The sequence below is a fragment of the Pleurodeles waltl genome, chromosome 5 (assembly GCF_031143425.1).
Source record: "Pleurodeles waltl isolate 20211129_DDA chromosome 5, aPleWal1.hap1.20221129, whole genome shotgun sequence".
In the NCBI taxonomy this organism is placed as follows: Eukaryota; Metazoa; Chordata; class Amphibia; order Caudata; family Salamandridae; genus Pleurodeles; species Pleurodeles waltl.
Genome location: NC_090444.1, coordinates 1,648,080,717 through 1,648,107,772, shown reverse-complemented (window position 1 = coordinate 1,648,107,772; position 27,056 = coordinate 1,648,080,717). Strand labels below are relative to the sequence as shown.

Here is a 27,056-nt window from a genome sequence, read left to right as displayed (position 1 = left end):
GAAATTCAATTGATAATACCAAATGTTATACACACTTCTCCTGATAAAAACAGTAACCCATTTGTGGGTGGGCCTTAAGGAAGCAGAGCATTGTACATGGTCTACGACAAGCATAAAGTTAACTAGTAAGCAGAGAGGTAGTTAGGTTGAGGATGGTTAATGCATTGTGATGTGTTGTTTAAAGAGGCGAGTCTTCCACTCTTTCCTAAATTGGAGCATTGTTGGTGACGTCCTCATGGGTACAGGGATGTTGTTCCAGATCCTTGGTGCAGAGATGGAAAAGGCTAACTGTCGTGCTGTTTCTTTTTTACATTTCTTAGTGTGCAGTCTGATTGTGTCCCGGGTGCTGGTGCACCAATATCCACCAGAGACAATGATCATGTCTGTAAGATAAGCTGGGGTGATGGTCAAATCAGAGTTAGCCAGGTGTGGCACAGAAGCATTTCTAGAAAGGACTAGGGGGGATTGCTGCAGCCCGAGGATGCGCGGCCTGCGGTGCAGATGGAGTACCTAGTTAGCGCAGCAATACCACAGAACCCTTCATGTCACTGTTTCTGTTCAAACAAAAACACAGGCAGTCAAAAAGCCCACAATACATGTAGTAACAACACATTATACTTTACACCAATGGTGTTGTTCACGGCAAGGAGAAATCAAGAATCAAATTCATTTTTAAATCGGTCTTGAACAGTCCAACCAAGTGTGAGAGATGACCAAAAATAATCACCATCATGCAGCCAGCTGTCTTATGTGTTTTGCGAGTTAGTCGAGGAGATGCAGGTGAGCACATCTGAAAAGTGAGCGAGGAATGGTCATAGCCAGATGCAGAAAGGTGGTTTCAAAACAGGAAGTGTAGTTCCTAAGATTTGTAGTGCATAGGGGTACCGTCCTCCAAGGACAGGCAAGAGCTCACTGTCTCCCAAGTTGGACAGCTGGCAGAGAGGACCAAGGGGACCATTCCAGACCCCATGCAGGATCCACGCAGTTCCAGAAGAGTAAAGATCTACGCAGCCGGATGTCATTGCTGTAGGTGCCTGCAGATGTAGGTCAGTGACATCTTCACTCCAATGGAGATTCTGTCTTGCTTATTGGTGCAGGCTAAAGTCTCGCTGACCCCAGAGGATGCACAGCCGGGGAAATGTTGCAGTTGCTGGAAGGAACCAGAGAAACGATGTTGCAAAGCAAAGTCATTGCAGTCTTGTTGGTTCCTGAGGAGTCCAGTTGCAGTTCCAGTAGCCAGAAGTAGAAGTAAGTGATGCAGGGGAGTCCTTGTGGAATCTTGCACGTCGAATCTGGGGACCCACCTGCAAGGGAGTCCCTAAATAGTCCTAAAAGGGGGTTTGGTCACATAGCAAGGTGACCACCTATCAGGAGGGGTCTCTGATGTCACCTGCCTGACCTGGCCACTCAGGTGCTCCCAGGGACATTTGCACATCTTGGTTTCAAGATGACAGAATCGAGTGGCCACCTGGAGGAGCTCTGGGCACCACCCTTGGGGTGGTGATGTACAGGGGAGTAGTTACTCCCCTTTCCTTTGTCCGGTTTAGCACCAGAGAAGGGACTGGGGATCCCTGCACTGTACAAACCAGTTTATTCAAGGAGGACACCAAATGTGCTCTTCAAAGCAAATTGGTGGCTTGGGGCGGCTACTCCTCCCAAGCCTTGTAACACCAACTTCCAAGGGAGAGGGTGTTGCCTCCCTCTCCCAGAGGAAATCCTTTGTTCTGCCTTCCACTGCCTGAGCTGGTCAAGCATCAGGAAGGAAGAAACCTGTCTGAGGGGTGGCAGCAACACAGGCTACCTGGAAAGCCCCAGAAGACTGGTAGGAGCAATACTGGGGGTCCACTAAGGAGCCCCCATAGTGCATGGAATCTTACAACTAACTCCGGCAACAGTACTGTGGTATGATTCAGACATGGTTGATACCAAACATGCCCTGGTTCAGAGTTACCATTATGTAGCTGGACCACAGGTAGTGAGTGACCTGTGTACAGTACACGGGTAAAATGGCTTCCCTGCACTTATGAAGTCTAGAGCAATGGAGCTGAAGTTTACAGGTGCACCTCTGCTCAAGCACGGGTGCCCTCACACACAGGGACCTGTACCCTACCCTCTGGGCTAGGAGGGCTTACCATAGAGGTGACTTACAGTGACCTGTGGTGAAAGGGTGCATGCACCTTTTCACGCAGGCTGCAATGGCAGGCCTGCAGACGGGTGGCACAATAGGTGCTGCAGCCCATGGGGAATCCCTGTTGTCCCAGTGCCCTGGGTTCCTAAGTACTATATACAAGGACTTCTAAGGGGACACCAATATGCCAATAACAGAGTGTGTAAAGGTCCTAGGCAACCAAATATGGAGGGAGAGAGCACAATCACTGGGGTCCTGGTGAGCAGGGTCCCGGTGAAAACAGTCTAAGCAGTGATAGCAGGCGCAAAGTAGGGGGTAACCATGACAAAAAGATTGACTTTCCTGCATAAACCCCCCCAAAGAAAGCCAATAAGACAAACCTTGCCCAGTTGAGTCTTCATTGTCTAAGTGGAAATATCCGGAGTGTCCATCTGCTTTGGAGTGGTTACTCCCAGGTCTATGTTCCACTGTATAGTCCATTCCGTGTAGGTGAAATGGACCATCTCAACAATTTATGATTCTCCCCTTTCATTTGCTTAAGCCATAGGTGGGGCTTGTGGTCTGTCTGAACAATGAAGTGAGTGCCTAACAAGTATGGCCTCAGCTTCTTCAAGGCCCAGACCACAGCAAAGACCTCCCTCTCAATGGCTGACCAACGCTTTTCCCTGGGGGTGGGTCATTAAAAGCTTTTGGCACCTAGTTGTTCATAAAACTTTATTGGGCATCCTTTTGGATGTAAGGACATTTAAGAGGGCTACAATGGAGACAGAGTTCTTAATGAACCTCCTATAGTACCATGTCATGCCTAGGAAGACTCTGACTTGGGCTTGGGTTGAAGGGGCAGTCCAATCCAGGATAGGTTGGATTTTGCCCTGGAGTGGCTGGATCTGGCCTCCACCTACTAGGTGGCCCACATAAATCATTTTGCCCTGCGCTATCTGTGTGCCTTGATAGTGAGGGTTGCTCTTTGCAGAGCCTCCAATACATTTCCAAGGTGGACCAGGTGATCCTCCCAGGTGGAGCTAAAGACAGCTATGGCGTCAAGATAAGCTGCACTGAATCTTTCCAGTCCTTGGAGAACTTTGTTCACCAACCTATGAAATGTGGCAGTGGCATTCTTCAATCCAAAGGGCATCACTGTAAAGCAGTGGTTCCCAAACGGTGCGCTGCAGCACCCCAGTGCGCCGTGAAAACTAGCCAGAGGTGCCGCAAACAGCACACTGCACCTCATCGCCTGCACAGACGACATCAGGACCTGAGTGGACAAGGGCGAGACCGTCGCCTTCATCCTTCTAGACCTCTCTGCAGCTTTCGACACTGTATGCCACCAAACCCTCAGCGCACGCCTTTTCGACGCCAGAATTCGACACAAGGCCCTGGACTGGCTCACCTACTTCCTCACCGAAAGAACCCAAAGAGTTCACCTCCCCCCTTTCCGGTCTACAACCACCAAGATCATCTGTGGGGTCCCCCAAGGATCCTCCCTCAGCCCCACCCTCTTCAACATCTACATGGCTCCTCTCGCCAACATCCTCCGCCCCCACGGCATCACCATCATCTCATATGCAGACGACACCCAGCTCATCATCTCCCTCACCAGGAACCCAGCCACCGCCAAGATTAACCTGCACGCCGGACTCCTCGACGTCGCCAAATGGATGACGGCAAGCCAGCTCAAATAAAACTCAAACAAAACAGAGATCATCATCTTCGGCCCCAACAAGACAGCATGGAATGACTCCTTGTGGCCCACCACCCTCAGACCACCCCCAACACCCACCACCCACACACGCAAACTTGGCATCGTTCTAGACTCATCTCTCTCCATGACCCAGCAAATCAACGCCATATTATCCTCCTGCTTCAACACCCTTCGCATGCTACTCCAGACTTTCAAATGGATTCCGTTAGAAACAAGAAGAACAGTCACCCACGCCCTCTTCAGCAGCAGACTGGACTACGGCAACGCCCTCTACGCAGGGACCACAGCCAAGCTTCAAAGAAAACTCCAGCGAATTCAGAACACAGCTGCACGTCTCATCCTCAACCTCCCTCGCCACGAACACATGTCCACCCACCTCAGATCCCTACACTGGCTGCCCATCAACAAAAGGATCATTTTCAAAGTCCTCATCCTCGCTCACAAAGCCCTGCATGACCCTGGACCGGCCTACGTCAACGAACGAGTAAACTTCCACATACCAACTCAACAGCTCCTCTCCGCCAACCTCACCCTCGCTACAGTCCCCCGCATCCAACGCACCACATCCGCTGGTCGATCCTTCTCCCACCTCTCCGCCAAGACATGGAACTCCCTCCCCACCAACCTATGCAAGACCCAGGACCTCCTAGCCTTCAGAAAGCACCTTAAAACATGGCTTTTTGAGCAGTAACCGGCTCCCCCCCCCCCCACACCCTCCCAGCACCTTGAGACCCTAATGGGTGAGTAGTGCGCTTAAGAAACTATTTGATTGATTGATTGACTGCACCAGGCACAGTTTGGGAACAACTGCAGACAGTCCATATTGTTCTCTCAGTTCTTCCCACACACATCTGACGATTTGTCACGTTCCTGAGCCCAATATAAAAAATGGGTTTTTCCAATAAAATATTCACTGATTTCTGTCATGTTCCCATGCTGTGAAATGCCCCCTGCTTCTTGAGCATAACATTTAAATGCTTTCAGGGTACCACTTTTTCTCGTTGTCCAGATAAACTGCAACAGGTTAATTTTGTCCAAAATCTGACGTTTTATTGTAGTCACCACTATTCAAAATAAAGTACACAAAATGATCCTGCATGGGTAAATATGAGAAAAGAAGGAAAATAAACAAAGTACCTTTTTTTTTAGGGAACAAGTTCACCCACGTTTACAATTGCAGTATGTTTTTAGATGCATAAATAGATGCAGTCAGCTTTTTTTTTTGCACACTAATCACCATAAATCTTTATAATAAATAACATCCTGCAATGCCTTTGAAGAAGCCAGACTCTTAAGTTGCCTTTTACAGCCGACTGGTGACATCTCTAGTCACGTGTGAACTGTTCAGCGTTAACATATTTTTACAATAGGTTTCTGAAATCACAATGTGTGCTGCAAGGGCCAGCAGCCATGATGAAAGGCAGGTCACAGGGCAAAATAACAACAGCAGTTTAAGCAAGGAAAATAGGAATTTCATTTTCTTTTGTCTGATATACTTCTCAAGAAAGAAAAAGTGATCAGTAGAAATCAATAATTTAGGACAACATTTGTATTTTTTCCTTGCTACTTTAGAAGAAGGTTGTGTTAGCTAATAGTTTAAAAACAATTCCATTTGCCGACCCCAAAGAGCATTGTTTCTGACATAACCAAAGTGTTTTATAAAACAACTTTTAGATTTAATTTTGTTACACCTATGATTACAATACCTTCATTGGCCTCATCTCAATTATTTTCAGGGAGAAAAATGGAAGTACTACTGAGGTCGAGCTTACATTCCTCCCACCTGCCAAATAAAAAGTAACATAATGGGGAGCCGCAGCCAACAGCCAATAGGTCAGGGGAGTTACGAGTCAAAAAAGTTTGGGAACCACTGCTGTAAAGGGATAGAAGCCAGAGTATGTATCTATTAGCTCATCTGCCCCACGGATTGGATGAGCATCAGTTTTGGTAACTGTATGGAGGCCTCTGTAGTCCACACAGAACCTCACATCTCTTTTGCCATTTTGAGAGTGGGGTTTTGGTACTAGGACTATAGGACTAGCCCAAGGGCTGTCTGAAGGCTCGATAACTCCTAGGTCAAGCATCTTTTGCACCTCTGCTTTGATGCACTCCCTGACATGATCAGGCTGCCTGTATATTTTACTTTTGACAGGCACTCTGTCACCTGTGTCAATGGTGTGTTCACACCATGTTGTTTGACCAGGTGTCAAGGAGAACAGTTCAGAGAACTGACTCTTCCTTTTGTTGCTCAGAAGCAGCCAGCATGGGCAACACCCTCCACAGAGCCATCAATTGTATTATGAGAGAAGAGGTCAGGGAGAGGGGCACTGTCTTCTTCCTGACCTTCATCAGTGGCCATGAGCAAAGTCATGTTAGCCCTGTTATAATAAGGTTTGAGGCGATTCACATGAAGCACCCTGTTGGGGTTTCTGGGAGTGCCCAGGTCAACCAGGTAGGTGACCTTGCCTTTTCTCTCTACAATAGTGTGTGGGCCACTCCACTTGTCTTGGAGTGCCCTGGGAGCAACAGGCTCCAGGATCCACACCTTATGCCCTGGCTGATAAACAGTCAGCATAGCCTTCTGGTCATACCACTGCTTCTGCAGTTCTTGGCTGGCCTCAAGATTTTTGGATGCCCTCGTCATGTATTTGCCCATTCTGGATCTTAGGCCCAATACATAATCCACAATGTCCTGTTTTTGAGGCTTGAGAGGTTGCTCCTAGCCTTCTTTCACAAGGGCCAGTGGACCCCTACCAGGGTGCCCAAGCAAAAGTTCAAAGGGGCTGTATCCCACTCCCTTTTGAGGAACCTCCCTATAGGCGGAGGATGCAAGGCAATAGGACATCACAGCTCCTTCTGAGAGTCCCATTATCATGCCTTTGAGCGTTTTGTTGAATCTCTCAACCAGCCCATTTGTTTGTGTATGATAAGGGGTGGTGAATTTGTAAGTGACAGCACAATCCTTCCACATGGCTTTAAGGTATGCAGACAGAGTTTGCACTGCTGTCTGATACCACCTCTTTAGGAAAAACCCACTTTGGGGAAGATTCCCAGGAGGGCCTTAGCCACTGCAGGGGCTGTAGTGGTCCTAAGAAGAATTGCCTCAGGGTACCTGGTGGCATTGTCCACCACCACCAGTATACGCCTGTTCCCAGAGGCTGTTGGTGGGCCCAGGGGGCCAACAATATCTACCCCAACTCTCTCAAAGGGGACCCCAACCACTGGTAGTGGAATTAAGGGGGCCTTTGGGGTGCCACCTGTCTTGCTACTGGCTCGACAGGTCACACAGGAGCAACAAAACTCCCTGGTTTCTTCAGACCTGTGGGACTAGTGAAAGTGAGGGACAGGTCTGTCCAAAGTCTTACTTTGTCCCAGATGCCCTGCAAGGGGAAAGTCATTGGCTAAAGTTAACAGGAACTCCCTAAATTTCAGAGGGATTACTAATCGCCTTGTGGCACCAGGTTTAGGGTCCATTGCTTCTGAATAAAGGAGGCTGTTGTCCCAGTAGACCCTATGGGTATCCCTGACACCCCCTGCTTCCTGTGCTGCAGCTTGCTGCCTTAACCTTTCCAGTGTAGGACAGGATTATTGTTCCAAACTGAGATCTTCCCTGGTGGGCCCCCTGCACCTAAGAGCTCCACTGTATCAGCTTTAAGCTCCTCTGGTGTAGGTTCTACCCAAGGAATAGATTCTTCTCCCCCCGGAGTTGAATCCTCATTGGAAGCTGGAGCAGGGGGTACCTTTTTACCCTTTCTGCTCTTTTGTTTGGGAGCCTCCTGGGCCTTGTTCCAGGCTCCAGGGCTCCCTGTTCCCTTTGTTTCTTTGCCTGTGCTCTGGTCAGGGCAAAGATATACCCAGGAATGCCCAACATTGCTGCATGGGACTCCAATTCCACTTCAGTACAACCTGAGGTCTCCAAGTCATTACCTTGCAGACATTCTACAGATAGATCACAGGACACTACAACCTTTTTTGGGCCAGTAACCACCCCAGCTGAAATCAATAACTGGCACAGGGTGGCACTGAGTGCTGTTGTGAGCATCAGTCACTTGGTATGTGTGACCAAGTAGGTGTTGTTCAGGTAACACCCGTTTTTCAGTCACCATTGTGACACTGGCACCTGTGTCCCTGTAGGCCTGAGCTTCAACACCATCTATCAAGAGATGCTGTCTGTACTTATCCATGTTCCGAAGACAAGCCGCTAGGGTGGCAAGGTCAATGCCACCCTTAGAGACCAAAACAGCCTCAGTGGTGGTCTCTATGACTAGCCCAGAGCCCACTACAGTCCCCAAGGTGAGCCCAGCTACACTTGTGGACTCACTACTGCTACCACTATTGTTGCTACTGCTAGGGGCACTAGGGGAAAAAGAAGTAGTAGTAGTAGTAGTAGTAGTAGTAGTATTAGTAGTAGTAGTATTGGTGGTAGGGGGCTTGGTGCTTTTTAGGACAAGTGTTGTCACCTGCCCTTTGACCTTTTTGTTTACACATGTAGCACCAAGGCTTTTAGTAGGCGGAGGAAGGGAACTTGGACCCACCCCTAGAGGAGTTTTGTGGGGCTGATGAAGAATCTTTTTCTTTTTGTTTGTCCGCACCCTTGTCCTGATTCTTACCTGAATCTTTCTTTTTGTGGTCACCCCCATTGGGAGCTTTCCTACCTACCCTGGTGCAGAGCCACTTCTCTGCCTTATTTCCTAATTCTTGGTGAAAGATCAGATAAGAGTCCACCAGGTACTGATGCAGGTGATCAGAAATGCAAATATAAAAAATGTGCTCACTTAAAACGAGACTGTACAAGCCTGAATAGTTACTTACTTTGTTTCCATGCAACCAGCCTTCCAGAGCTTTAACAGAGCAGTCCACAACATCTATCCGATCTTAAGAGGACTCCTTTTTTAGTCTCCCTGAATTTAATTCTATACTGTTCTGTGGTCAGCCAAAACCCAACCAAGAGTGCATTCTTAAGTGCTTGGTAATCATCTGCCTCTTCTTCTCTCTAGCAGTGAGGCGTTTGTCTCTGCCAGTGTCAGAGTAGGAGAGCCACAAGAATGCTGCCCACTGTCTATGAGGGACCCTCTGTACTTTACAGGTCCTCTCTAAGGCAGTGAACTACTTCTGGCGTTCATCTCCCACCTTGTAAGGTGGAACTATCTTGCTCAGGTTCCTAGAGTCATAAGAGTCCTTCCTGACCTTGGTGTCCCTCAAGTTATTGTTGCTGCCACCACACAGACATGCTTTATAACTTCACCTACTGTCCACACCACCCAACTGTAGCATCACAGTCCTGGCATGCAAACTGGTTTCTATTCAATCGCTCCAATTTTTGCTCCCTGGTATCTCAGTGTTTCTCCTTAATCCTTATCCCTCAACTCTATAAGAGTCCTATCAGACTGAGTCCTAGGCTAGCTTCTCTTCTCACAATAATCCTCATTACCTCGTCAAATCAAAACATCCTTTTCCCTATGACAACTACATCCAAACATTTGTTTCTCTTCCCATCTCAGATCTACAACAGATTTCTGATTGCCTCAAAACACTCAGCCGTTGGAGGGATACGAGATCACTTACGCTGAACTCACCCAAAACAAAAATTATCAGCTATTCCCTGCCCCTCCAGCACCTACGTCTGTTCCTTACCTCATCCAGTTCCCACCTGATATCAGTTCTAGTTGCTTTCTCTATCAGGTGTGAGACCTGTCTAAAGTTATTGCATCCTTCTAGATTAATCACAAAACCCACCTGGTCCATTAACACTAAATAATGGCAGTAATCCTCTAATCTGTTCCATTCGGCTTTAGTGAAGGTTTTGACATTAGTTTTGGGAAAATGCGACAGAGCTATAAGAGGAACATCTCTTCAGGCTTATTACAGAGGTTTGTGTAAAAGAACTGAACAATGCCATCAATGGCTTTATCAGTTGTGAAAAAAGGTTTAATGAAATCTAACAAGAAAAATGCTTGGCACAGGGATTCTGAGTGGGCACGTCATGTTTTAAGACCCTAGGACTGTCACTACCTCTTGGGTCTGGTCAAATTTTAATCAACATCTTATGGTTTCATGAGCATTGGACACTCAAGTAAGTATCTTTGTGTTTCTTCCTTCTGATTCTGGACATATGATACACAGGGAGAAATAAAACACTAAATATTTCCTATTTATCATGTTCCTTCACAGCCAAAGACAATGGGATCATCTAAACGAGTACCATATGAATCTTCACTGTGTAAAATCGCTGTCTCCCAGTCAGCTGGGTGCCCCTTTTATCACTCCATACATACATTTTTGGCACCATTTCAAAAGAGCAGTCTCCATTTTGTTGTTATGTACACTTTTCAATTGCACCCCCCCCCCCCCTTTCATAGCAAAGCAACAGCGATTTCAACTGAAGGGGGCAATTAGAGTAGTTTTTTTCAGAGTTTAAGTCTAAAAGCTATTTGTTCTCAACCATGCTTCAGTCCCTTGTCCTCCCAGCTATAGCTGTGTTAGCTTAAAAGCATCCCAATTAGTCTCTGGGGAGGTACTGGAGTCTAAGTTCTCTTTAAAGTATGATTCAGTTTCTTTCTATATTTCAGCCCTACGTACTAGATCTCTGAATATATATCTTCGCATCCTACAACAGTTCCACAAAGTAGTATCTCTATCAGTCCCCCTGACATATTATTTGCATTCTCTGTTTATGTATCCATCATTGCATTTCATTTAGGCTGTATCTTCATTACACATGTATCATGTATAAACATACACTGTATTCCGTATTGTTTGCATATCTATACCATATAACATTTGCTTTACTATAGTTTGAAAGATGCACCAAGATTAATATGTTGATTTTTGCATTTGACATCATTCGATATGAGGCCTGCCCTTTTCAAAATAATGAGAACTGTGTCTTAGCTGGGTAAAGACAAGTAGAAGGCAACGAGGAAATATCTGACTTCCTAAGAGACCAGATCGAGCAAGCAGAAACTGTAAACCACCTCTGTTAAGGCCCCAGGGTGTTATCTTAAAGCCAGTCCAGCCTTATCAGCTTGCTGGGATGCAATAGCTATAGAGGAGAGATTGACAACCTTCTTCACACAGACAACACTTTTGATGTTCATCCTGGGTAAGTGGATCACAGGCCACCCTAGAAACTCGCACAGGCCCTTTCAGTGCAAAGATATCTTAGCTAGAGGCAGAAATTAAGGGAATCTGGAGGGGGTTTTGAGCCCTTGTTGGCTACAACATGCAGCTTTGTCCTACTGGAGATTTCTAACTTCCATAAAAGAGGCCAAGTCCAAATGTAGGTATCTTCACCCCAAGTTCGTCCAAGTTCATCCAGCTGCTCCCAGATGATGACACGTGTTCCTCGGACACTGCTGCCTGCCCTGCCAGCTCAATTTTACCTTTTCAGACATTTTCTCTCAAAAATTCTTCTAAGGCCGAAGGTAAGGGGAGACAGGGCCCAATCCACTTTGTGTATCTGAACCGTCCTCCATCGCAGTCGGCCATAACGTTTGACTTTGCCCCAGTCTTGTGCGACTAGATGTCTGTGGTTGGGTCTTTGCCTTTGCATGTGCTTTTTTTCACTAACTATACTACAGTTTAAGTGCTGCATAAATACCTTACACATTGCCTCAAAGGTAAGCCTGACTGCTTTTGTGCCAAGTTACCAAATGTTTACGTGCAGGTTAATTTAGTGAGTTTTTTGTGGTTCACCCGGTGAAGGACTGTGTTGCTTGAGGTGGATTTCACTTCCGCCACCCAACAACGCAATTTCTCACCACTACCATATAAAGCGGACTGCACGGACTGTGGCTCCCCCTTTGGGAACCGTAAAGAGAGTGTTTGTACTGGCTGAAGACTGGAAATCTTTTGGGTCTTTAGATGCCACTAATACAATAAATATCCAAAGAATGTTTGGACCTTACCTACTTTAAATGATTGAGGATGCTGAGAAACACTTCACATACTTTGGGAGGTCAATTATCAAAATAGTATAAAAGTCTGAAGAGAAGAGATTACAGTTAACCCGGAAAAAATATTTTGCAGGTCCAGGTGAAAGTGCTCATGAACCTTTATTGGAGGATTGATAAAAACTTACATTGATAAAAATGGAGGAACAGTAGAATAGTGGATGGCGAGCAAGTGGTTGAGGGTTTATTTTAGAATACGTAGATTTGTTGTTTTACATATTGCAAAATCTCAATAACAATCTATTGAGAATTGTAAAATATGCACTGAAGTGCCCTCTTGCTGGGCTAAAGGAGCGAGTGGAACACTGTAAAAGTGATTCACAATAAAAAAAATACATTTGATAATTAATAAAACCAGATGTACAGAATACAAAATTACATACCTGGCGTTTCCCACTGTATTTCAAAACATGGTATGCCATTTCTTACTCGCATCTTCACAATGCTATAACAAAAAATACATATTAGCTTAATTCTTTAAAGAAATGCCTTTAAAGGCTTCCAAACACTAAAACATTGCAACATGTCTTCTTTGATATGGGGTGAATGTGTGCAAGTACAAGCTTTGTTCAAGTATATTGCAATCAAAACCTAGGAATAACTTTTTATAAATTGATGTCAATATGGCTTTAATTACTTCCGAAAAAGGTCATGAACCATTCACTCCAGGGCCCACTCAGACCCATGCCCCAACTACATCTTCAACTGAGCTGGCGCCACCATCGCCCCCAAACTATGCAGCACCATTAACTGCTCCATCAAGACTGCCACCGTCCCAGAAGACTGGAAGCACGCAGAAATCAACCAACTGCTGAAGAAACCCTCTGCTGACCCAACAGACCCCAAGACCTACAGACCCATCTCTCTACTCCCTTTCCCAGTTAAGGTCATTGAAAAGGCCATCAACGCCCAACTCACCAAATTCATCAAAACCAACCACTCCCTTGACCCCTCCCAATCATGTTTCAGAAACAACCATAGCACCAAGACTGCATTCTTCGCAGCAACAGACGACATCCATACTCTCCTCGACCAAGGTGAAACGGCAACCCTCATCCTCCTGGACCTCTCCACCACCTTCGACACCCTCTGCACTAGACTCCACGACGCTGGCATCCGCAGCAAAGCCCTAGAGTGGATCCGCTCCTTCCTCACCAGCCAAACCCAGAAAGTCAAGCTCCCACTGTTCTCCTCGAAACCGACTGAAATCAGCTACAGAGTGCCTCAGGAATCCTTTCTGAGCCCCACCATCTTCAACATCTACATGGCCAGCTCGCTAACACCGTCAGAAACCACAGACTCAACATTGTCTCCTACGCCAGCGACACCCAGCTGATTCTCTCCCTCACCAATGAGCCTACAACTGTAAAAAGCAACTTCCACAACGGAATGAAGGCAGTCACAGCCTGGATGAAGGACAGTTGCCTGAAACTCAACTCAGACAAAACTGAGGTCCTCATCCAGGTTGCACCCCCTATGCCTGGGCTGACTGCTGGTGGCCCTCAATGCAGGAACCAAACCCCCTCCCCCATCAACCATGCATGCAACCTCGGCATCATCCAAGACTCCTTGCTCTCAATGGAACCACCAAGTCAATGCTGTCTCATCCTCAAGATTCCACACAATCCGACTGGTCCGAAAGATCTTCAAATGGATCCCGATCGAGTCCAGGCAAATAGTCAATAAGGTGCTCATGAGCAGCAAGTTACACTACGGCAACCCACTCTATGCCGGCACCACCCTAACACTCCAAAAGAAACTACAGAGAATCCAGAACGCCTCGACCAGACTCATCCTGTACATCCCCCATTGCAGCCACATCTCCAGTCACCTGAGATACCTTCACTGGCTCCCGATCAACAAAAGAATCATCTTCAAGCTCCTCACAGACACCTACAAGACCCTGCACAACATCAGACTTGCATACCTCATCCACCGCCTGACCTTCCCCTGCTCCACTCAACTGGCCCTGGCCACAACCCCAAGGATACGCAAGAACTCAGCCGGAGGAAGATCCTTCTCTTACCTCACCACAAAGATTTGGAACGCTCTTCCGCTACACTTCAGGCAATCAAACTCACTACATCAATTCAAGAAGAACCTTAAGATCTGGCACTCTCACCGAACTCCCACTACCCCCTAGCACCCTGAAACCCTGAGGGGTGATTATCTGTGCTTTACAAGAACACTGATTGATTGATTTGATTTGAGCTTGTTTGACCTGGATGACAGCCTAACAGCCAACATCCAAATCTTAGTGTTTACAGCATACATGTAGTAGACTATGTGGATACTTTGCAGATGAAATCCACTGGCATGTGAGGTGTCTGACAGTGACAAATGCTGTTTTGGCTCTAAAGGCATGCATGTAGACACACCTTTGAAAAGGAAGACTAACAACTTTACAAAATTCTGAAATACAGGAGGACTGCAGGAGTACCTACAACTGAAGCCTCAAAGGTCAGCTTCCCAAGAATAGATCCTCCATGAATAAAGAAAAGCCAGATAGATGAACAGACATTTGTTTCTGTCTGAGCAAAAACCTATGGGCTTCTCTTCACATCCAAACAATGCAAGCTATTCTCCGCATTTGGAGCCAGACACAGGAAAAATGCAAGGAGTAACATCTCATCACCAGAAATGAATTCTAACAACTGCTTCAGGAAAATGAATGATGAGCAGAGGAGAACACCTCGTGTCAATCAACAAGAGTAGAGGACAAAATGGAGCCTGTAACTGCTTCACTCAGCACACTGAGGTAACCAGACCAAACAAAGCAACGGGTCAAGTAGTAGTGTGACATTAATGGTAAAATTGCTTGATGCAAACACTTAAACCATGCAGTTGATATCCTATACAGGGTGATGCCTTCACACAAAATATCTGATTCACCTAACACTGAAAGAAATGTCAAACTAAGGTTTTAGAAGAAAAACTTTCATCAAGCAAATTTGTACAGACCCTCCTCCTGTTTATTTTTATTTTTTTACTTAAAAATGCCAAGAATGATTCCCTTTGCATGCCAGACATGAGCAGATGTGAAACGAAGCTATAAGTGAAAGTTGCCCTACATGTCAAGTACTAGTGCCACATCTCAGCCACTTAGACTTGTATCGCTTCTTTTCAGATCTCCTCCTGGCAGCTTGTAGAAAATCCAAGTTGTCACCATAAAGCCTCAAATGACAATAATTTAAAATGTCAGCAACTAGCCATCAAAGCTTAAAGAAGAGTGAAATGGAAAGCACTAGTTACTCTTGCTGGAACAGCAGACTGGTTGTCCAGATGTTGAAACGGAACCTCAAAGGCTAGAGTATTTAGGTCAGAGAACCAATAGCAGGTCACTCATAGACGGGTCCCAGAGCCATTCAGTATTGTGCATCAGCATTGACAATTAGAAACTTAAAGAAGATGGTCAGATGTCTCTCACTATGCAAGCAGTTTCAGTTTTCTACCTGCTCATGCTCAACAGTGAATTATATTATAAAAGGCAAGCAAATACATTTAAAATTTTTGGACGCATAGGAGCTCAGATTCACAAAACGACAATGAAGGATTATTTTTATCCTCTGACAAAATTTGCATATATTTAACTTACCCAAAGTATACTTCTGCAGCTATCTAGTGTGCAACTAATATTATCAATTCTACCCCCTTCTCGCCCAAACCCTACCTCACAGAAGCTAGAGTCTCCCACGGATCAATCATCTCACCTTTGCTTTTCAACATCTACATGATGTCATTACCAGAATTGATCAATGATTTTCAACTCACATGCTACAACTATGCAGATGACACACAAATATTACTTACATTGGAATGCCCCAAAGACATTGAAAACTCACAAATCTTCAGTTGCCTCAGAGCCGTTGATCAGTTGATGACTTGGAGCCATCTCAAACTAAAGGCCTCCAAAACGGAAACACTCACATGTGGTGACTGGAAAAATTATGACCCACTGTGTGCCTGCCCTGACGATACCGGGCCACCTCCTCTAATATCCAAGGAAGTTAAAAGCCTTGGAATTACCATGATGCCAAGTTAACAATGAATTCCCAAGGGGACAAATTAGCACGATCAAGCTTCATCAACTTGAAGATGCTGCGACGCATCTTCCCCCACCTCGGATTTCCACACAAGGTACAAGCTACTATCTCTCTTGTATTATCTAAACTGGATTATGCCAATGGCCTCTACCATGGATCATCTCTATCTATAATGAGAAAACTACAACGTATTCAGAACTCCACTGCCAGGCTACTATTACATGTAAAGAAACAAGCTCACGCCTCCCCTGCCTTGAGAGCACTACACTGGTTACCCGTTGCCAGAAGATCCACCTTTAAGCTGCTTTGTATCACCCACAAAGCTATACATCGAACTGGACCACTTTTTATCAGAAACAAAATAACCAAATACATTCAAAAAAGAAACCTCTGCTCAAGATTGGCACTCCTCCTTAGAACACCACTGTACAAGAAAAAGACAATAGGTGGTGCATCCTTCGCCGTCCAAGCAGCCAAACTATGGAATTCATTACTTCCAAATATAAGAGGGATATCTTGCCTTCAGAAGGCTACTGAAGAGTTGGCTCTTTCCTTCATAGCGACCATGTCCAAACAGCAATGGACTGCATATGCCTGTGTTGATAGATATTTATAATCTGTTATATTCTACTTATGTAAAGTTCTTTAGGAAATATGTATCATTTCTATGTCATAATAATAAATTATGCACATACTCTTTAACCCCTTGGGTGCACCATCGCTCGGTTGCCCAGGACGTAACCTTTACGTCCTAGTATGGGCCCTCGGGGGAAGCACTAGCGTTCCCCTAAAAGCCTACTAAATGCCAGGGAATTTTAAAAAAAATAGTGGTGTGGTGGCTACCAACCAGGATGGGCATGGCTATGCCCCCATCCCAAGTGAAGGGGGTAACAGTCTTTCAACCCTCCCCCCCGCACACTAAAAGATCTTATCCCAATGGCAAAGAAGACAACATTTGATTTTTTTAGGTTTTGGTTTTACATTCGGGCCATGAGAGTTGTCTAACTTGGAATGGTGAGGACTGCACTTTTAGACAAATCTGAAAACTAAACATCTGGGTGAGTCCAGGGTGGTGTGTTTCACATGCACCGCACACCATTTTCTTACCCACATTGCCCTGCAAAGGTTTGCTAAAGATTCTGGGTAACAGAACCTGGTGAGAGCCCCAGAAGTCACCCCTAGGTGTCTAGTTTTCAAAAATGAATAGGTTTGCTAGGTTACACTAGGTGCCGGCTGAGTTAGAGGTCAAAATCCACAGCTAGGCAACTTTCCAAAAAACACGCCAGATTTCAATGTAAAACTGTGATGTGTCCAAGTTGCGTTTCCTGTCGCGAGCATTAGGCCTACCCACACAAGTGAGGTACCATTTTTATCGGGAGACTTGGGGGAACACAGAATAAATAGCAGAACAAGTGTTATTGCCCCTTGTCTTTCTCTACATTTTGTCCTCCCAAATGTAAGACTGTGCGTCTATTTGAGAAATGCCCTGTAATTCCCATGCTAGCACAGGGATCCCAGAATTCAGAGATGTGCAAATAACCACTGCTTCTCAACACCTTTTCTTGTGCCCCTTTTGGAAATAGAAAGGTTTCCATGATACCTATTTTTCACTCTTTATATTTCACCAAATGAATTGCAGTATACTCTGTATACAATGAAAACCCATTGGAAGGTGCAGCTCCTTTATTGGCTCTGGGTACCTAGAGTTCTTGATGAACCTACAAGCCCTATATATTCATACAACCAGAAGAGTCCAGCAGACGTAACGGTATATTGCTTTTGAAAATCTGACGTCGCAGGAAAAAGTTACAGAGTAAAATGTGAAGGAAAAATTGCTGTTTTTTTCAGCTCAATTTCAATATTTATTTTTTATTTCAGCTGTTGTTTTCTGTAGGTAAACCTTGTAGGATCTACACAAATGACCCCTTGCTGAATTCAGAATTTTGTCTGCTTTTCAGAAATGTTTAGCTGTCCAGGATCCAGCACTGATTTCACACCCATTTGGAAGGAGGCTAAAAGCACAAAAATAGTGAAAATGGGGTATGTCCCAGTAAAATGTCAAAATTGTGTTGAAAAATTGGGTTTTGAGATTCAAATCTGCCTGTTCCTGAAAGCAGAGAAGATGGTGATTTTAGAACCGCAAACCCTTTGTTGATGCCATTTTCAGGGACAAAACCACAAGCCTTCTTCTGCAGCCCTTTTTTCCCATTTTTGCTGTATTTTGGCTAATTCTTTGGTAACCTCCAGGAGAACCCACAAACTCTGGGTACCTCTAGAATCCCTAGGATGTTGGAAAAAAGGACACAAATTTGGCGTGGGTAGCTTATGTGGACAAAAAAGTTATGAGGGCCTAAGTAAGAACTGCCCCAACTAGCCAAAAAAAGGCCTGCCACCTGAGGGGGGAAAGGCCTGGCAGCGACGGGTTTAAGCCTGTTTAAGAAATGTATATTTGCTCACGGTTTTATATATATATGTGCCTGTGTGTGCGCGCGCATGCGTATGTGTATATATATATGTGTGTGTGTATACATATATATGCGTATATTATTCTTTGTTCATAGGTCATTGCATAGCTCCTAGATAAGTTGTTGTATTAGATACTTATGAATCCCTGCTTTCGTTTTTATATCACCCTAAACAAATGTTTTATTATCATAAGCATTTCCCTGTTCAAAAATTGAGGAAAGATAAATAAATGTTAGAAAAGTACACTTATTAATTAACTTCAAATATTACAAATCTTGAAAATCTGTGTTTATACAATACTACTTTTCTTCTCATATTATTATACCCATTATTATATTCCTTGCACATATATTCCCTTACTGTGTATTTACATATCTATTTATTACTCTAGTCCTACTGTACTAGAGAAAAATTAAATAAAAATAAGGAAAATCTATAAATAAAATGCAATTTATACATAATTAAAATTAACATATATCTATTAATAATAAATAAAAATATTAATAAAAAATGTATGTATGTATATAAAATACATAAATAATAAAAAAATATATAAATGTATTTTCTTGTAAGCTTTCCTCTGTCTCCCAATCACCTTGTCTCCATCAATCTATCCTCCATCCCCACTCTGACTCATCTCAAACCCATTCTACTAATTTTCATCTCCAAAATAACCCTGCCTACGCTCTTCCCTCCTCTGCCACATCTAGCTCACCCCAAAATTCAGTTTACTACCATGATCTCCCAAACAACCCTACTAAATTCTCCCTCATTTATCCCACCTTTGACTCATCCAAAACACTTCCTGCTACTATGATCTCCCTAACCCATTCCACAGACTCTTCCCTCCTCCATCTCTCCTTTACTCATCCAAAGCCTCAACCTATTACTATAAACTCCCAAGTAACACTTCTGGATTCTTCCCTCCTCTATCCCTCCACTACTCTAATCAATCCAACTAACAAACTCACACATCCTCTGCTCAAATTAATTCATAATTATACTTCTACTGTACTCATATTTCCCTATACTAATCAACTACTAATTCCTTTTGGGTTCCGGAGTAAAGTGCTACTCGTCAAAAAGCGCTTTGACGCCTTGTCAGGGATATATAAATACTATTACAATTACAATAAAACATCACTAAATAACAACCTTCCGAAAATACTGCTCTAATGGGAATGCAAGTGTGGCACTCACAGAATTCAAAGATCTTGTATTTTGGACTGAAAATCCAAAGTATTGATAACATTTTAGATGTCGAAGATGCTAGAAACAGCTGCAAAGACTACTTTCTAGATAAACTGTCGTTTTTTTGCTCAGTAAATAGCTTGAGGGTTGTTACAACTATGCATGAAACAAGCACTGGCAAAGCCAAAGGGTCTCGCTTTTGCCAACCCCTTCTGGCGATGCTGTAGCCAACCCCTTTTAGCAATGCTGTAGAGCATCTGCAAATGCCGAGCATCATGGTCACAAAAACGCACCATGATGTGGTCACTTCATTTGAAAGGCATACAAGTGCATGTTGACCTGTTTGGTCTTTAAGATGCATGAGTGACTATGTTATGAGGCAGAAACAACTGTTTTTTTTTTTTTTTTAATTTACTGACCTGAGATTTACTGATTATAAATACATAGCATGAAAGCGCCTTTTTAAAGGTGCGTGGGGGAGAGGGGAAGCAGGAGCTGGCTGGCAGCTATTTGCTGCCTGGTCCTCCCACTTATTCCCCCCTAATGAAAAGGACTAAACAATAAAATATGTTTTATGTGGGGCAACAGAGGCGGGGGAGGGTAAGAACGGTAAATGGCAAGGGGTAAAAGACAGCAGCACATAAAGGACAGCAACATGAAAGCAGGAGGTGAAGCATGCAAGAGTAAAAGCAACATGAACTTTGGGGAGGAACGATGGCATGTGGGAGAAGCATGAGAGAGAGCTTGCAGCAAGCACAAGGGAGACAGCAACATGTGCGGGGGTTGGTAATTGGTGGGGGGAAAAAGCAGACGACAAAATGAGCTGAAAAGCACATGCATTCTCATGGAGTGTTTAAGCTAAAAGAAAAAAGTAATTCCATGAGAGTGAGAAGTGGAAAGACAGGAACCAGCCAATCAGACAAATGGTACAAATAGGAGATGGGCAAGACGGGACAAGGAAAGCCATTATATAAGAAGCAATCAAACAGAAGGGACCAGCAAGCCAACCAAGGGTAAGCAATCGGCCATGACTGTAAGCTTCCGAAAGTTCTTGGTAAGCACACAATAGGCGTTTTGCAACCATGCAGCTTGCACTGTCTGGTAGGCTTGACCTAAGAAGTACTATTTAAATATTAATAATACTCAACAGATGTATCAGTACCAGCTGTCTAGAAAGATTAATAGTTTGCTTGCTATGTCATAATTGCAGTGCTTGGCCAGAGAGATGCAATCTACTAAAAAAAACAATTTAAGTAAGCCACAACAGTCAGCATGTACCATATAAACCTGCAGTATTTAAGTTTCAAACAAAAAGCCTTGAAGACGAATACTGGAATACTGTTCAGAGGAAAGGAAAGACCTTTCACTTAAAGTAGTAACACAACTATACCAGGTCCGTCCCAGTCGCGGCTCGCAGCACTAAAAAGGGGCGGGTGTGGTGTGAGGGGTGGGGAGTACATTTAATTTTTATTTTTTTTAAGTAAACGTACGTGATCCACCGACCCACGCCGCTCTCCTCTCCATCGTCGCTACAGGGACAGGCTCCCAGCCTACCCTACGGTCAATCCTGACACTGCTCAGAGCAGCGTCAGGATTGGTTGGCCCCAGGCTGACTGCAGGCTTTCTCCAACCCAGCAACTGTGTTTCTGGGCTGGAGAGAGCCTACTGTGCATGTGTGTTTGGCCGGCCCAAGACGGCCAAACACACAGGCGCTTTGAGAGGGACTGCTAGTCACCCCCATGGCCCCGCCCCTTTCATAACAAAAGAATAATAATCATAGTTTACTATCCTTTCATTCTGAAAGATTTGCAGCTTCTGCTGCTGGCAGAGGTGGGTGGGGGGAGACGCTCCTCCACCCTAATGGAGGAGCCGCCTCTGGCGCCACGATGGACCTTGGTCCTTCACTGCTCCTGCATTACTGCGTTCGTAATTCAAGAATAACAGTTGGGGAGTCATGAAATCTTTCGGGCAGCGAATAAAGCCACTCACTACATGACTGTAGTGCATCAATGCCAGAATTCCGGGTTTGAATAGATTAAAAACAAACAGCGTGTGGCGAGGGTTGCCATTGCATTGGTTCAATTTTTTATCTTCTGGAAAAGGCAATACCTGGTAAGCGTACTGGAGTTTGTGACAAGTTGTCATGATTCTTTTGCAGCATGACAATTATCCCTCAGTTTGTTGTAATTATCATTCTTAAACGATTTAGCTAGCTCTTAAATACTTTTTAACTCTATTTCTTTACTATTTACTGTTTTAGGTTTATGTTTCAATGAGAAAGAAATACCGAATTTCACTGCTTTTCCAAATATTTTTACCAGCCTAGACTTAAAACATACAGGCCAGGCCGCGAAAAAAAGGCCAGGTGGTAACTCTGGCTGTGGTAAACCCTACCTGCGGCCAACAGGCCTCAGAGTGTGGTACACGGGTGTGAAGCGACACTGGGGAGCTTCAAACAACTCTCGTGAAGTTCCCGAGCTAAGGTCGTGTATTTACCGTGTCGCCTGCAGCTGCCTCGGATCCACTCTGCCCGCAGCGCGCTCCGCCATGTCGTAGTACGTCATCAGCACGAACACCTTCTCGCAGGAATAGTGCTTCGGCCACTCCATCCTATTGTAAGCAAAGTTCTGTTGGGGGTAAAAAAAAAAAAAAAAAAAAAAAAATCAAAGTAAGATACTCAAAGACAGTGACTTCTTGAGAGGTAAGCCAGGAAACAGTTATCAACGCCTGGGCATTCATTTGTTTGTTTCGTTCACCCATTACAATTATCGTTCTTTGTCCTGTACATTAAGGACTTTTGGCGTGTTATCTTCGTGTGTAAGACACTAAAGTGCCCAAAGCCGAAGTTACTAGGCACTATATAACCTTGTCAACTTATATAAATATAAATAAGGAACAGCAACTTTTTAAATCAATAAATGCAAACATTAAAATCCACCAATTTAAAATTTCAAACAATGTCCACAAATTCGTTTAAAACTGCATCAAAGGTAACAGCCAAGTGGCAGAGGAGCAAACAATAACCTATGTGGTAAGATGAGTGGTGGTGGTAAGATTGGTGGTGGTAAGATGAGTGGTGCAGTCAACGAAATGCGCTGTACTGCCTCGGCACGAAGGTGCTCTAAAGGCGGATAGTCTTGGTCTCGCATACATAGTCACACAGAGCGCTTCTCCTCGCCCGCCTGCTGCCTGTAAGAGCAATAAATAACAGTACCAATTAAGTGCTATTTGAAGGATTAAAACACGAGCGGGGCTTCAAACTCATGACTTGCAGACCAGCGGACACCATTACCGGTAAGAAATCATTTGTGGACACCGTTTTATTAGACTTAGACTGAACTGTAAAACCAAGACATGGGAATCTTGTGCCATCTTGTGGTGATAATGAGAAGGGCAGAAGCCTTTAAAGACTAAAGTGATACGCATCTGGTACTGCACATGCAGGCGGTGTGATCATGTTTAGGAGTGCTTATTAAAACTGCCAGTTAAAAGTGCTTGCTTTTGTGGACAGCTACTTTTTGGATGTTAATACCGAAAGCTGTGAAGCTGGGTGGTGCCACGAAGGTGAATTTAGTGTGCATGTAAGTGCTCGTCCTGGGGTTAAACAAGAGCACTGGGCAGGGGAAGGGAGGGTTGTGTTGGAATCTAAAACTTCATGATGGAAGTAACCAGTCAACATTTGGAAAGTAAGTTTGTAATGCTGAGGTTTGTAAATTATACTGTCGTTTTTTTTGGATGGATAATGATGTACAGCAGTCACTGAGGTAGTGTATAGGCAGTACCAGTTCTGACAAGACTCAGATCATGATGAACCCACCTTTAATCCCTATTAGGTGTCGCGATAAGGCATGGCAAACAGTGGACACAGATGTAATGTACTCCGTATTGGAATAAGATGAAAGGTCACTATTTATCTTAGTACTGATGGATTACTTTTTCGAAATGGCCACGTAGATGTAGTAGAGAGAGTTGACACGGATACCGCTATAAAGTTTTTGTAGGGTATTTTTCCAGAGAGAAAGTATACCAAAGGGAATAATTAGTTTAGGGCACATAATTTTGGTAAATGTTTAAATGTAATAGCACAGAACATAAAACTACTTCTGTGAATCATCCTGCTATAATGGCAAAGTAGAAAGATTCAACAGAGTGGTCAAAGGAGCAATACATTCAGTGGCCTCCTGTGAGGGCCCACCTACTTCCTCTTGCCTCTGCTATTAATGACTAAGCAGTGTTCATGAAGATACAATTTCATGTTTTCATGTACACTGCCAGTGCACAGGTAAGCCTGCTTGGCCCCATCTGCAGGCTACTGATGACTGGAGGAAAAGAGGGACTGGGGCACAATTCAGCTACAGTGTTGTTTAAAAACACAACAAGGAGAAAAGAAATAAGGGCAGTAAGGGTGAGAGGCGCCGCACTTCCAGGCAGTAAACAGATAGTTTAGATAAATTGAATATGAGTAAAGTCCGGTGCAAATCGGCCAGGTGCCTTACTGCCCGGTAGGCACCAATTGGGTACTAGGAGTACCCTAGAACGACAATGGGAATACACGCTCGTACGAATACTGGAGTGCTCACCGCTTCGCTTCTTACTGGTTACTTTTCAGGCTTATCAGGGCCTCCCCAATCTTCATTACCAAACAAGCCTCTTACCTACGTACCTGTAGCTGCTTGGCGCAGCCATTCTAATTACAGTTCTGTACCATCCAACTCAGCCCCATTCATTAAGTACAGAGATACTTCGTCACCATACACCACCACTTACCTACTCTAAAACCAACGGCCCCAGCCTTGATAAAGTCACCTGTGTGACGAAACACGTGTTGGCTGTATCTCCACGATGATTTAATGCTTTCTAAGCATCCACAAATAAAGACAACATCTACAAACCGGATTTGAGACTCATTCCAACACAATTCCTCTCCGAACCTACAGTACCACACCAGCAATATCTTTGCTGGTTTCATTGTTGGACATTACTCTCTGTGTGCTGTGGCCGTTTTTTCCCATTGTTTAAAAACACATTCTGTAGGTGAGTATCTGTCTGGACAGTGTATGTGAGGGATGTAGTTCAACTACGATCCCCTCACACAGGAGCAATCCATTTAATTTAGCAGACATCCTGCTCATGACTCAAGCAGCAGAGTATGTAAAAATGTGTCTGTCAAGCTGCATATTAGTACATCTTTGAGGCCACTGAGGAGCCACACAGTGCAGCAAAGACAGGATCCCAAGCAATGCCCCAACTTCTTATAAGGCTGTGCTTCCAGTCCTACCAGGAAGCTGGTCTTGCTGCTCTGTCTGGCTCCTCTTTGGGAATCGTGGCTTGCTAGTTTCAATGTCCAGCACCAGATTCCTGCCCTGCTCCTGCAATGAACTGTCCGAGCTGTAAGTGAGCCAGGAGTGTAGCTATCAATGGTGCAGCAGGTGCAATTGCATCAGGGCTCAGAATCACTTAATGTGAAAGGGTGAATGTGTTTAAGTGTTTGTAAGTGATAGTGAGAATAAATGAGTATGAGTAAGATTGTGAGCAACAGTTAATGGGAGTGAGTATGAGTGAGAATGACTGCGTGAGAGTGAGAATTGGAGTGAGTGAGGGGACGAATGAAAGAATGTGAGGAGTGAGTATGGGTTGGAGAGTGTGAGTAAGAGTGTGTTTGCATGTTTTAGGATTGTCATCCTGCCGCTGGCCATTGCATGCACTATATAATTCTGGGCTTATGGCAGCACCCAAGGTAACATACTGCCGCGTGCATAGTGGAGATCATAAGTATTATAAGGAAGGGTACCAACTGCAAAACGCAGGCCTTAAAATTAACTAGAAGTATTTCTTGGCATGTTCCCTGTGTGGACAAATGCTGGTAGTTGCATACTGGAGAACAGTCCTGGAATGCGGGCACCTATGGGAACATACTGGTGTTGGAACACTGGGGTAATTCTTGGCATAAGGGAGAACACCAAAGCAAAAACGCAGACCCTGAAATACCGAAACTAATACTTGACATAAAGTGACACCTATGGCAAAAGGCTGGTGGTGGCATGCCATAGGCAATTCTTTGCCTCACAGAGCGCAGCCATGGAATATTGGGGATGGGGGGGGGCGGCATTTTGGGGATGAGAGGGGTGGTTTGGGGGAAACAAACCATGTAAAAATTCTGGCTGTGATTTACTGGAGGTAATTTTTGACATATGGGCCCACCCATTGTATAATGGCAATATAAACGGCAAACTTCTGGTATTGAAATATTACCTGTAATTCATGGCCTAAGGCGGTGTCCATAAAAAATGCTGGATCCCGGGGCAAATTAAAAAAAAAAAAAAAAAACACAGTGAAGATCACCACCTCCCCCTATTGTCAGCGATAATTGTAGAAATTTGGACTTTTGAAGTTAAGCAAATTATCTGGATTTATCGCAAGAGTCCGTCAGTAACTAGTTACAATCCTTTCACTATCATGTGGTAGGTTTCCTTTCTTTAAAGACAATGTGAGCTGGATAGCAGAGTCTAAGAAAGTGAAGAAGTTATCTGATATGGTGAAGGAACACTGGTGAGGTCCAAGAAGTATTTGAGGTATGTTATGACCTTAAGGTGTAAAGCAATGTTTTAAGGATGTGGGGGAATTTGAGAGAGAGAAACTTACTGCTATAAGGAGGAAATGGAAACAGAGTCTACGAACCTTTAGAAGTATTTGGTAATTCTGCAAGAATGGCTGAGCGTAAAATGAGGCGCAAGTCAGGAAGTGTGAGTCTAACGAATAGTAGGAATTTCCATTGATACTTATGTCGGTGGAAGTGATGCTTGTGGTAAATTTGAGAATCCCTCTGATACCTCAATTTCCAGATCCATGCCTCTTACGGAAGCAGTACCATCCAGAGACTCTAACAGAACGTGTTACAAAACAGGACAACGGTGATGGAAGTAATAAGGGACTTTTTGGTTGTGCCGTTACACTCCCTACACGTTTTAGAGATTTTATTCTGAATTATGATAATTATGTTAATACAGTATCTAGTAGTTCATTGTTTTTGTTAAGGTGAAATATGTGTTACGGTGGATTCCAGAACTTCATTATCAAAGTAACCAAGCAACCTTTGGAATGTAAGTTTTTAATATGATATTGGGAGTCGTCCTGGAGCAAAGAGAGGAATAGTGATGTCCAGGGCTGTACTGAATAGAGATGTTAACTTACTTGTGAACTCCATCTTTACAGGGAGATGGTGTAAGTGGCAGGGCCAGCTGAGAAGAGTCTCGGAGGCAAGTTGTTTTGAAATGGAATAGGTTTTGTTCCCCCAGAGGCAGGATCCTACTCACTGAGAACAGGCTACTTGGAATTCATGACCCAGGATCCCATCAAAGATCAACATGCCACGAGGTAAAAATGTAAATGGTCCCATGAGGCAGCCCAAGCAAAACCGATAACTCTAACCGTGAGTAAAGTCTCATAATACACCATTCCTGAAGACACAACACATCTCCCTTTCTGAGAAGAAAACAAAGCCAATATGAGTTACTTTCCTCAGTCATCCTCTTTTGTGCCTCAAACAATTCATACCTTTCCCTAAACAAATCACT

At 44.3% G+C, this 27,056-nt stretch overlaps 1 protein-coding gene across 1 annotated transcript in view; it reads right to left on the bottom strand.

Annotated features, from left to right (window-relative positions):
• The window catches only part of GEN1 (GEN1 Holliday junction 5' flap endonuclease), a 172,255-nt gene that overhangs the window by 21,303 nt on the left and 123,896 nt on the right, over nucleotides 1–27,056 (bottom strand). Inside the window, exons 11-12 of the mRNA XM_069235973.1 lie at nucleotides 21,979–22,109; nucleotides 12,166–12,227 (exon numbers count right to left, since the gene is read on the bottom strand). Coding sequence (XP_069092074.1) covers nucleotides 12,166–12,227; nucleotides 21,979–22,109 — 193 coding nt within the window. The remainder of the gene's footprint in view (nucleotides 1–12,165; nucleotides 12,228–21,978; nucleotides 22,110–27,056) is intronic.